At 39.0% G+C, this 12,698-nt stretch overlaps 1 protein-coding gene across 1 annotated transcript; it reads right to left on the reverse strand.

Annotated features, from left to right (window-relative positions):
* Window positions 1-10,371: 10,371 nt before the first annotated feature.
* On the reverse strand, window positions 10,372-11,334 carry LOC123780244 (olfactory receptor 2T29). The gene has a single exon (XM_045779059.2). It carries the CDS (start codon window positions 11,332-11,334, stop codon window positions 10,372-10,374), a length of 963 nt encoding a protein of 320 aa, XP_045635015.1.
* Between the last annotated feature and the right edge of the window lie 1,364 nt (window positions 11,335-12,698).

Consider the following 12,698-nt stretch of genomic DNA (forward strand, 5'->3'; position numbering starts at 1 on the left):
ACCTTCTGCACAGCCAAGGAAACAGTCCCAACAACTAAGAGGCAGCACACGGAATGAGAGAAGATATTTGCAAATGACACTACAGATAAAACACTGGTATCCCAGATCTACAAAGAACTTCTCAAACTCAATACACGAGAAACAAATAAACAAATCATAAAATGGGGAAAACATATAAACAGACAATTTTCCAATGAAGACATACAAATGGCTAACAGACACATGAAAAAATGTTCAAAATCATTAGCCATCAGGGAAATTCAAATCAAAACCACACTAAGATACCACCTTATGCCAGTTAGAATGGCAAAATGACACAGATTTCAAGCTGTACTACAAAGCTGTGATCACAAAGACAGCATGGGGCTGGCACAAAAACAGACACATAGACAAATGGAACAGAACAAATGGAACGAACACAGATGTTTGTAGCAGCATTGTCCACAACAGGTAAATCGTGGAAGGAGCCGAGATGCCCTTCAAAAGATGACTGGATTAAGAAGTTGTGGTCCATATATACAATGGAATATTATTCAGCTATCAAAAACAATGAGTTCTCAACATTTGCAGCAACATGGACCACACTGGAGGAGATTATGCTAAGTGAAATAAGTCAAGCAGAGAAAGACAATTATCATATGGTTTCTCTCATCTATGGAACATAAGAACACGGAAGATCAGTAGGAGAAGAACGGGATAAAGAACGGTGGGGGGGGGTAAACAGAAGGGGGAATGAAGCATGAGAGACTATGGCCTCTGTGATACCAACTGAAGGCTTCAGAGGGAAGGTGGTGGGGAATGAGATAGGCTGGTGATGGGTGGTAGGGAGGGCACGTATTGCATGGTGCACTGCGTGTTATATGCAACTAATGAATCATGGAACTTTACATAAAAAACCAGTGATGTAGTGTATGGTGACTAGCATAATATAATAAAAAATATTTTAAAAAAAGAAAAAAGAAATGCAACTGATTTCTGAGCATTGATTTTGTATCCCGCCACATTACTGAATTGTTCTATAATTTCTAGTAGTTTGGGGGTGCAGTGTTTTGGGTTTTCTAAATAGAGTATCATGTCATCTGTGAGGGGAAACAGTGTGACTTCCTCTTTGCCAATTTTGATACCTTTTATCCCTTTTTGTTGTCTGATTGCTGTTGCAAGGACTTCTAGTACTATGTTGAATAATAATGGCAAGAGTGGGCATCCTTGTCGTGTTCCCAATCTTAAGGGAAAGGCTTTCAGCTTTTCCCCAGTGAGAATGATATTCGCTGTAGGCTTTTCTTAGATGGCATATGAAATTGAGGAATGTACATTCTATCCCTACACTCTGAAGTGTTTTAATCAGGAAAGGATGCTGTATTTTGTCAAATGCTTTTTCTGCATCAATTGAGAGGATCATATGGCTCTTGACTCTTTTCTTGTTGATATGATCTCTCACAGTGATCGATTTGCAAATGGTGAACCACCGTTGCATCCCAGGGTTGCATCTCACTAGGTCATGATGGATAATCCTTTTAATGTACTGTTGGATCTTATTAGCTAGGATCTTGTTGAGAATTTTGGTGTCCATATTCATCACGGAAATTGGTCTGTAATTCTCCTTTTTGATGGGGTCTTTCCCTGGTTTTGGGATCAAGGTAATATTGGCCTCATAGAATGAGTTTGGTAGCTTTCCTTCTGTTTCTATTTTTTGAAACAGCTTTAGGAAAATAAGTATTATTTCTTCTTTGAATGTTGGTAGAATTCCCCAGGAAAACCATCTGGGTCTGGAGTTTTATTTTTTGGAAGATTATTTATCACTGCCTCAAGCCTTTCATAATTAATTGGTCTGTTTAAAATATCAATTTTTCCTCTTTCAGTCTTGGTAGTTTATAGGTTTCCAGGAAGGCATCCATTTCTTCCAGGTTGTTTAATTTATTGGCATAAAGTTGTTGATAAGAGTTTCTTATGATCCTTCCTATTTCATTGGTGTTGGTTGTGGTCTCTCCCTTTTCATTCATAATTTTATTAATTTGGGTCCTTTCTCTATTCTTTGGAATAAGTCTTGCCAGTGGCTTATTGATCTTATTTCTTCTTTCAAAGAACCAGCTTCTAGTTTTGTTGATCTGCTCTACTGTTCTCCTGGATTCTAATTCATTGATACCTGTCTAATCTTGATCACCTGCCTTCTCATGCGTGGTTAGGCCTGTTCTTCTGTTCCAGCTCCAGGTTCTTGAGGTGAGAATATAAAACCTGCAGTTAAATTTTTCTATTCTTTTGAGTCAGTTTTGGATGGCTATGTATTTTCCCCTTAGGACCGCCTTTTCAGTGTCCCATATGTTTTGGACTGATGTGTTTTCATTCTCATTGGTCTCCAAAATTTGTTTAAACTGAATCTTAATTTCCTGGATTATCCAATCATTCTTCAGCAGGATCGTTCTTAGTTTCCAACTTTTTATTTTCTTCCAAATTTTTTCTTGTGATTGAGTTCTAGTTTCAAAGCATTGTGGTCTGAGAATATGCAGGGAATAATTTCAGTCTTTTGGTATAGATTGAGCCATTATTTTGTGACCCAGAACATGATCTATTCTGGACAAAGTCCTATGTGCATTCGAAAAGAATGAGTACTCTGTTGTTCTGGGGTGTAGTGTTCTATGTATATATATGAGGTCCATCTGGTCCAGTATGTCATTCAAAGCTCTTGTTTCTTTGTTGATTTTCTGCTTAGGTGATCTGTCTATTGCTGAGAGTGGAGTGTTGAGGTACCCTACTATTAATGTATTATTATCTATATGTCTCTTTATTCTGGTTAACAGTTGGCTTGTGTATCTTGCTGCTCCCTGTTGGGGGCATAGATATTTATAATTGTCATATCCACTTACTGGATATATCCTTTAAGAATAATATAGTGTCCTTCTGTATCTCTCACTACAGTCTTTAGTTTAAAATCTAATCTGTCTGATATGAGAATTGCTACCCCAGCTTTCTTTTGAGGTCCATTGGCATGATAAATGGTTTTCCATCCCTTCACTTCCAGTCTAGATGTATCTTTAGGTTCAAAATGAGTCTCTTGCAGACATCAAATGGATGGGTCATGTCTTTTTATCCAATCTGCAACCCTGTGGTGTTTTATGGGAGCATTTAGGCCATTCAAATTGAGAGTGATTATTGAGAGATATGATTTTAATGATGTCATGTTGCCTGTGAAGTCTTTGTTTCTACAGATTGTAAATTTCTGTTCTGCATCACTCTTGGGGCCTTTTTACTTTTATACAACCCCCTTTAATATCTCATGTAGGGCTGGTTTGGTGCTTACAAGTTCCTTCAGTTTCTGCTGATCCTGGAAGGTCCATATCTCTCCATCAATTCTGAATGACAGCCTTGCTGGATAAAGGATCCTTGGCTGCATGTTCTTCTCAGATAGGGCTTTGAACATGCCATGCCAACCCTTTGTAGCCTGCCAGGTCTTTCTAGACAGGTCTGACGTTGTTCTAATTTTTTTCCCTCTGTACATAAGCATTTTCTTCCCCCTGGCTACTTTCAATACTGTATCCTTGGATATAATATTTGCGAATTGCACTATGACGTGACGTGGTGTAGTTCTGTTCTCATTGACCTTAGGAGGGGTCCTCTCTGCTTCCTGGATGTGAATGCTTGTTTCCTTTGCCAGATTAGGGAAGTTCTCAGCTACAATTTGTTCAAATATCTCTTCTAGACCTCTCTCTTTCTACACCCCCTCAGGGATGCTGATGATTATGACATTGGAACGTTTCATTGAGTCAGTAATCTCCCATAATCTACATACTTGAGATTGGATTTTTTTGAGCCAGATTTGTGTTTTAACTTTCTCTTCTACCATCCCATCCTCTAATTCACTAATTCGTTCTTCTGCCTTATTTATCCTGGCTATCAGAGCATCTAGTTTAGACTGCATTTGATTCATAGCATTTTTAATTTCTGCCAGACTTGCTCTCATTTCTGCCCTTAGAGATTCTATATTCTCGTTCATATTTTCATTAATAGTTTTTTCAAGCCTACACATCATCTTGACCATTGTTACTCTGAACTCCATTTCTGACAATTTGTTTATATGCATATCCATCAGTTCTGAGGCAGAGGCCACAGACTCAGTGTCTTTCCTTTGCTGGGGGGGATTTCTTCTTCTCCTCATTCTGATGAGGAGAGGTTGTGGAGTTGCCCAGAGCCCCAGTTATTGACTATTACCCACGCAGTGTGCACTTGTTTTATAGAGGGATGTGGTCTTCTTGATTTTTTATCCTGCCTTCTGGTTGAGGGGCCTGCGGTGCTGATATTCAGGCAACCCTGTTTGGGTAGAGTTGCCCCATCCTCTGCAAGGGGGGATGTGGTTGGGGACTCTGTGAGCCGATATTTCCAGGCTTTTTTTATCTGATGGCTTTCCCTGGTGGTTTTCTGTGCCTCTTCTGAGCATCAGAGCAGCAGTGGCCATATCCTAGCCTCTGTCTCAGAACAGAGAGATCACAGTCCGCTCTCCACATAGCTCTCTTGTCCATTTTAACTCTGTTTCTGTGGGTGGTGCTAAAAACACTGTAGTGTCCCGGGATGTGTGCCCCACAGCCTGTGTCTCAGCCCCTCCTTCAGGGCCGGCGTGTCTCTGTCCTTTGTGCTTCTAACATGGCCAGCCACCCCCGGTTCCCGTGCATGCTCCCGAGATCCCTGTTTCAGTGCGGTTCACGCACACGATTCACTGGTTTTCAGTCTGGTAGCGCACTGGCTCCCAAGCTCCCGGTTTTAGTTTGGTTCCAATGAGCAGTCTGGAGCTCAGGTTTTCAGTGTGGTCATGTGTGCGCACCCCAGCTCTGGGTTTCAGTCTAGTTCGAGTGAGTGCTCTGGAGCTCGAGTTTTCAGTTAGGTTGCCCACGTGTTCCCAGGCTCACAGTCTCAGTCTACTCTCTTGCGGGCTCTGGTCCACGAGTACGGCCCACTCCCCAGTTCAAGTGTCTACTGCTTCCTGGTGCCCCAGTGCATTGGCTCCCTCCCCCTTCCATTTATCTTCCGATATCTGTGTGTGGTTTCACGGCTCCCCATTTCATACCTCAATAGTCAGCACTGGAGATGTTCATTTGTAGAGATCCAGATGTATCGTCCTGCATCTCAGGCTGATTCTTAGGGTTTTCAGGATGGTCTGGTAGATATCAGGCTCAACTTGGGAGCAGCTGCAAAAGGGACTCCTAATCCTCCACCATCTTTTCTCCTTGAAGATAGTGGTCGCTTTTCTGCTCATACAGTTCCTGCTCCTCTTTTCTTCATTCTCCAGTTGCATTCATAGGTATTAAGAATGGTTTGGTAGCTGTCTAGCTGAATTCCTGGGACCAGACGACCTTTAGGTCTCCTGTCCCTCCACCATCTTGGAACCTCAGTTGCATTTCTATACACGAGCACTGAGACTGAAGAAAGAGAAATTAGGGAATCCATTCCATTTACAATAGCACCAAAAATAATACGTTATCTCGGAATTAACTTAACCAGAGACGTAAAGGATCTATATTCCAGAAACTACAAATCATTCTTGAAAGACATTGAAGAAACAAAAAGATAGAAAAATATTCCATGCTCATGGATCAGAATATTAAAAAATAGTTAAAATGTCTATGCTACCCAGAGCAATCTACACTTTCAATGCCATCACGATCAAAATACCAATGACATTTTTCAAAGAACTGGAACAAACAGCACTTCAATTTGTGTGGAACCAGAAAAGGCCCCGAATCACCAAGGAATTGTTGAAAAGGAAAAACAAAGCTGGGGTCATCACATTACCGGATTTCAAGCTGTACTACAAAGCTGTGATCACAAAGACAGCATGGCACTGGCACAAAAACAGACACATAGACCAATGGAACAGAATAGAGAAGCCAGAAATGGACCTTTGGCTCTTTGGGCAGCTAATCGTTGACAAAGCAGGAAAAAAAATCCAGTGGAAAAATGACAGTCTTTTCAATAAATGGTGCTGTGAAAATTGGACAGCTACATGCAAAAGAATGAAACTTGACCACTCTTTCACACCATACACAAACTTAAACTCCAAATGGATGAAAGGCCTTGGTGTGAGACAGGAATCCATCAAAATCCTAGAGAAGAACATAGGCAGCAACCTCTTTGACATTGGCCACAGCAACTTTTTTCATGACACATCTCAAAAGTCAAGAGAAACAAAAGAAAAAATGAACTTGTGGGACTTCATCAAGACAAAAAGCTTCTGCACAGCCAAGGAAGCAGTCAAAAAACTAAAAGGCAGCCCACAGAATGGGAGAAGATATTTTCAAATGACACTACAGATAAAAGTTTAGCATCCAAGATCTACAAAGAACTTCTCAAACTCAATACACAAGAAACAAATAATCAAATCAAAAATGGGCAGAAGATATGAACAGACATTTTCCAATGAAGACATACAAATGGCTAACAGACACATGAAAAAATGTTCAAAATCATTAGCCATCAAGTAAATACAAATCAAAACCACATTGAAACACCACTTTACGCCAGTTAGAATGACAAAAATTGACAAGGCAGGAAACAACAAATGTTGTAGAGGATGTGGAGAAAGAGGATCCCTCCTAAATTGTTGGTGGGAATGCAAGTTGGTACAGCCACTTTGGAAAAGAAGTGTGGAGGTCCCTTAAAAAGTTAAAAATTTTGCTACCCTATGATCCAGCCATTGCACTACTGGGTATTTACCCCAAAGGTACAGACGTGGTGAAGAGAAGGGCCATATGCACCCCAATGTTCATAGGAGTATTTTCCTCAATAGCTAGATCATGGAAGGAGTCTAGATGCCCTTCAACAGATGACTGGATTAAGAAGTTGTGGTCCATATATACAATGGGATATTACTCAGCCATCAAAAAGAAAAATTTCTCAACATTTGGTGCAACATGGACGCACTGGCGGAGATAATGCTAAGCGAAATAATTCAAGCAGAAAAAGACAATTATCATATGGTTTCACTCATTTATGGAATATATGAAGTAGGAAGATCAGTGGGAGAAGAAGGGGAAGAAGAAAGGGGGGCAAATAGAAGAGGGAATGTACCATGAGAGTTTGTGGACTCTGGGAAACAAACTGAGGGCTTCAGAGGGGAGGGGTGTGGGGAAATGGGATAGGTTGGTGATGGGTATTAAGGGGGGCATGTATTGCATGGTGCACTGGATGTTATACGGAAGTAATGAATCATGGAACTTTACATCAAAAACTAGGGTTATACTGTATGGTGACTAACATAATATAATAAAAAATATTATTATAAAAATGAGATAATATGAATACCTTCTCTATAGTCAAGAATACTATGGTGTACACTTAAAAAATTGCTGAGCAGTTGATCTCATGATAGGTGTTCCTACCACAATTAAATAAATGTAACAAGAACCACCACCACCACAACAAACATAATCTCTGCTTCAAAGAGTTAAATAGGTTTGAATAGTTAATACAGATAGCATCATTAAAACAGTGACAGGTATATAATGTAAATAAATAAACAACTAAATAAAATATTCCATAATAAGCAGTGTATTTTTGAAAAAAAACAATGCAACCTTCTCCATTTAATCCATGCTGGTTTATTCCTAAATTTGGTAAAAATTTCTTTGTTATTTTTTTAGATTTTCTCTATTTATTTGACAGAGAAAGGTAGGGAAAGAAAGCAAAAGCAGGTGGAGCAGCAGGTAGTGGGAGAGGGAGAAGCAGACTCCCCACCGAGCAGAGGGCCCAACATGGGGCTTGATCCCAGGACCCTGGGATCATGACCTGAGCCAAAGGTAGATGGTTAACTGTCTGAGCCACCCAGGTCTCCCAGTTTGGTAATAATTTCAATCATAGTCCTTCATGTCCTTTGGTGTAGGAAAACTGAGGGCTTGCTTTTGTGGGTTAAAAATTATTTCTCTGGCCAATGCTGGTTAAATCATTAACACAAACACATGAACATATTTTGAAGTTTGTACATTTTTTTAATGTTTTTTTATTATATTATTTAAGTCACCATACAGTACATCCCTGGTTTTTTATGTAAAGTTCAATGATTCATTAGTTGCGTATAACACCCAGTGCACCATGCAATACGTGCCCTCCTTAATACCCATCACCAGCCTATCCCATTCCCCCACCCCCCTCCCCTCCAAAGCCCTCAGTTTGTTTCCCAGAGTCCATAGTCTCTCATGCTTCATTCCCCCTTCTGTAGTTTGTACATTTAAACTAATCAGTGCACAGCTACTTAAGTAACAGTGTAAGCAAGTGCATGTGAGTGACAGAAACTCCTCCATTGTTACATTCTAGATACAAAATAAAATTAGCAGCACCAAATGTTCCTCTACGTCTAGTAATTCTGTGTATCATGTACTTTATATAATATAATAAATATAAGTTGATGAAGATTTCCAGCTGAATAGTTCTCATAAATCCTTGTTAGTATAAACTATGGAAAATTGTATTCTGAACACTTTATTTAAAAAAATGATTCATCATTCTAAAATATTTTATCTAATTTTTTTTGCTTGTGATAGAGTAAAAAAATTCAACTTTGAAAAAATATGGATCCTTAAAACATTTTGTTTTGTTTTGCTCCAATTTATTTCCCATGCCTACAGCATTTTAAATGGAATCATCAAATGTGTGTCATTATGGTCCAAAAAAACTTGAGGGGTGAGATACACACTACTCAAATATTTTGGAAGTTGAAGAGTATACATATCTTATGTATTTCATTTGACTGAAACAAAAATATTGCAAACTAATTTCTAGTGGTGTAAGAATCAAGTGTGTCAAGGAAAAAAGGGAAAGTTCCCTTTTGAAACCTGATAATTCACAAGTTGTCATAGTTAATTGGAAACTGGTAAACATGCAACCAAGTTTGTGGTTTCAACAAGGCCCTGCTTATACCCCCAAAACCCATAATTCCACTTGGAATGATCCGTTTGACTTAGATCAACACTATCCAATTCATCATCCTCACCTGGTCTCCAAACCTCCAATGTTGCTCTTCTCCAATTGATTCCCATTGATTTAACTTTTTTACAATCCAAGTCTGGTCATTTTATTATCATTTGTAAATGTCTGGGTGACAAAAGGGCAAGAAATGAGGCTATAAAGTGAACTATGAAGGAGGTGCTATTGGGACATTTCTCTCCTGCTTGGTCAACCACCTGAACTTTGCTCAGTGTGTTCCTTTTCTGTGGCATCATGTACTTGCTTCTGGAGCAAGAACCCTGGTCCCAGACTCCTGTACTTATATGAAGGTAGCATCTAGTCACCATTCAACACTATGGTCTCCTTTCAGCCTCTTTGTTCAGCTGAACTTGCATTTCATAGACATGCGTGGTGTGTCCTTATGAGCTGTACTTTCTCCACACGAGCCTCAAAATGATTTATGCATTTTATTACAACTACTTACACAAACTACACTTACAGATCAAATTCCTTAGGGACAGTAGACATTTGTTATTTTTGTTAAATTCAGTTAGCTATTTATTATTTTTTATTATAATACAGCATAATACATGTTTTTGAATAAATGAAGGATTGGATGTTTGATGGTCTTCCTCTGCTTGTTTGTGTAAGTGACAAACTTCAAATCTCAGCTCTGATACCACCTTATGCTGAAAAGCTTCCCTGAGCCCTCCTTCTTGGGGTTAATATTTTTTCCCACAGTACCTTCTACCACAATGTACTAATGATTTCAGAGAGGTAACAGCCACTGGATGTCCTCAGTTTTGAAACCTAAAGAACAAAATTGCCTGAAATAAACACAGGACAACAACTGGATTGTTGCGGTAAAGATCATCCATGTTAACTTGTGCATGATTTCCCAGATTTGTCACTTACACTGTCACCATGCATCAAGGAGACATTTTTTAAAAACCCAAAAGTTTGATACTTCTTGTTTTATTCTTAAGGGATTTCAAATTTATAGAAAATTTGTATGAATAGTACAATTAGTATGAATATTAATAACAGTACAATAAAGAATTAATATACCTTTTTCCCTAGATTCATGTATTAACGTTATACCCCATTTGATCTATCACCTCTCTCTCCATCTCTCTCTCATCATCACACACTATGATCCTTGTTTCCAAATATATTGTTATGTATTTCCTACTAATATGAGTATTTTCTCACAGAATCACAGTGCCATTATAAACTTCAGAAAAATGTAACATAACTACAATACAATTGTACAAATATTTTGAATGCAGGAATATGAAAATGAAAAGCTTTCCAGGATAAGGAAACAATTCCTCCAAAAGGGATGAATAGGTGATGCACATGGTATGAAAATCTGAATAAAAACATTGCGATAAGATCCTAAAGTTTAAATTTGTAGAGTGGAGGAAAAAATAGTACAAATAGTTCCTACTTTATACTTTCCTGTAAGACAGATCCCACATTCAGCATTTTTTTTAGAGCCCTTGTAACATCCTTATTCCTAAGACTATAAATTAAAGGGTTTAGAACAGGAGTGAGTATGGTATAAAAGACAGATACAATCATGTCCTTCTTGGGGGTGTGATAGGAGGTGGGGAGCATGTAGGTATAGACGGCAGCCCCGTAGAAGAGGATAACCACCATCATGTGGGAAGAACAAGTGGCAAAAGCCTTCTTCCGTCCTTCTGCTGAGTTCATCCTGTGGATGGTGAAGAGGATGAAAGAATAGGAGCTTGAAATGATTATCACAGGGATAAGGAGCATGAGCACACAACACAGGTACATGAGTGTCTCATAGAGTGAAGTGTCTGAGCAGGAAAGCTTCATTACAGCAGGGACCTCACAGAAGAAATGATGGATCTCCCGGGATCTGCAGAAGGGGAAGGTCATGGTGACAGGTGTGAGCATAAATCCATCCACAGATCCCAGAAACCAGGAGGAAGACACCAAGAGGAGGCACACTCGATGGTTCATGAGGACAGGATAACGGAGTGGATGGCAGATGGCCACATAGCGGTCGTAGGCCATGGCAGCTAGAAGGAAAAATTCTGAACCTACTAGTGTCAAATAGAGAAACATTTGCATCCCACATTCAGGGGCTGAGATCTTATTCACCCCCATGACCTGGTCCATGAGCATCTTAGGCACAGTGACAGAAATGTACATCACATCCATGAGAGACAACTGAGTGATAAAAAAGTACATGGGGTTATGAAGGTGAGCATCACAGTGTATCAGAAGGATCAGGATGGTGTTTCCAGACAAGGCCATCAGGAAAACCACAAAAATGACCACACAAAGGAGAGCTGGGTGCTTGGATTGACTGAAGAGTCCCATTAGGTTAAAATCTGTTCGTCCAGTATGGTTGGCCACCCAAGGTGTATTCTCCATTGGATTTACCTGGATCATCAAGGAGAATTGTGGAGTTAATAGATCACTCATGGCATATGACAACCTGAAATAAAATTTTAGTGAGCTAATGTGTGTGTGTGTGTGTGTGTGTGTGTGCGCGCGTGCATGTTTATACACAGGAACTCAGTGTGCTAATAAAGGGAAACTCCAAGGACCTGTAAATTGTAGGATTATAAATTACCTGTAATTGAACAAATTTACTATAAATTTAGGATTTCACACAATCAAAAATATTGGTGCCTTATTACCAAATATTGGGACCTGGGTGGCTCAGTTGTTTAAGTCCCTAACTCCTGAGAAGATCCTGATCTCAGGGTGTGAGATTGAGCCCTGCACTAGGCTCAACACTCAGCAGGGAGTCTGCTTGAGATTCTTTTCCTCTCTCTCCCTCTCACCACCCCCTGCTATCGTTCTCTTTCTGTAAAATAATAAATAAATCTTTAAAAAATATATTGATACCTTAATAATTCCCCTACTGGTTATGCATTTCCCACAAATAAAGCAAAAGCACTAATATATGGACATCTATTTTTTTGTAGGATAAAATGTGATGTTTATTTTTTAATTTTTTTCATTATCTTTATTATTTTTTAAATTTTTATTGTTATGCTAGTCACCATACAGTACATCATTAGTTTTTGATATAGTGTTCCATGATTCATTGTTTGTGTATAACACCCAGTGCTCCATGTAATAAGTGCCCTCCTTACTACCCATCACTGGCCTATTCCAATCCTCCACTCCTTTCCCCTCTGAAGCCCTCAGTTTGTTATTTTAATTTTTTATCAAATTTTCATATGATCCTTTTTTAAGTTTTTATTTAAATTTCAGTTAACATACAGTGTAATATTGGTTTCAGGTACACAATATAGTGATTCAACACTTCCGTACAACACCTGGTGCATATCATAACATCTGCACATCTTAATCCTCATTACCGATTTAATCCATCCCCCTCCCATGTCCCTTTAGTAACCAACAGTTTGTTCTCTATAGTTGCCTCTCTCTATTTCCCCTTTTCTCATTTGTTTTGTTTATTAAACTCCACATATAAGTGGCATCATGTGGCATTTGTCTTTCTCTGATTAGCTTATTTTGCTTAACATTATACTCTCTAGCTCCATCCATGACAATGCAAATGGCAAGATTTCATTCATTCATATATTTATATATGCATCCCTATTATTATCACAAGTTTTCACAAATAGTCAAGATATGGAAGCAATCTAACTGTCCATAGATAGATGAATGTATAAGGAAGGAGTCTTATGTGTGTGTGTGTTTGTATATTCCATACAAACAATGGAATGTTATGCAGCCATAAAATCCATAACATGCCCTTG

The sequence above is a fragment of the Ursus americanus genome, chromosome 5, assembly GCF_024610735.1.
Source record: "Ursus americanus isolate L20-20 chromosome 5, mUrsAme1.1.p, whole genome shotgun sequence".
In the NCBI taxonomy this organism is placed as follows: domain Eukaryota; kingdom Metazoa; phylum Chordata; class Mammalia; order Carnivora; family Ursidae; genus Ursus; species Ursus americanus.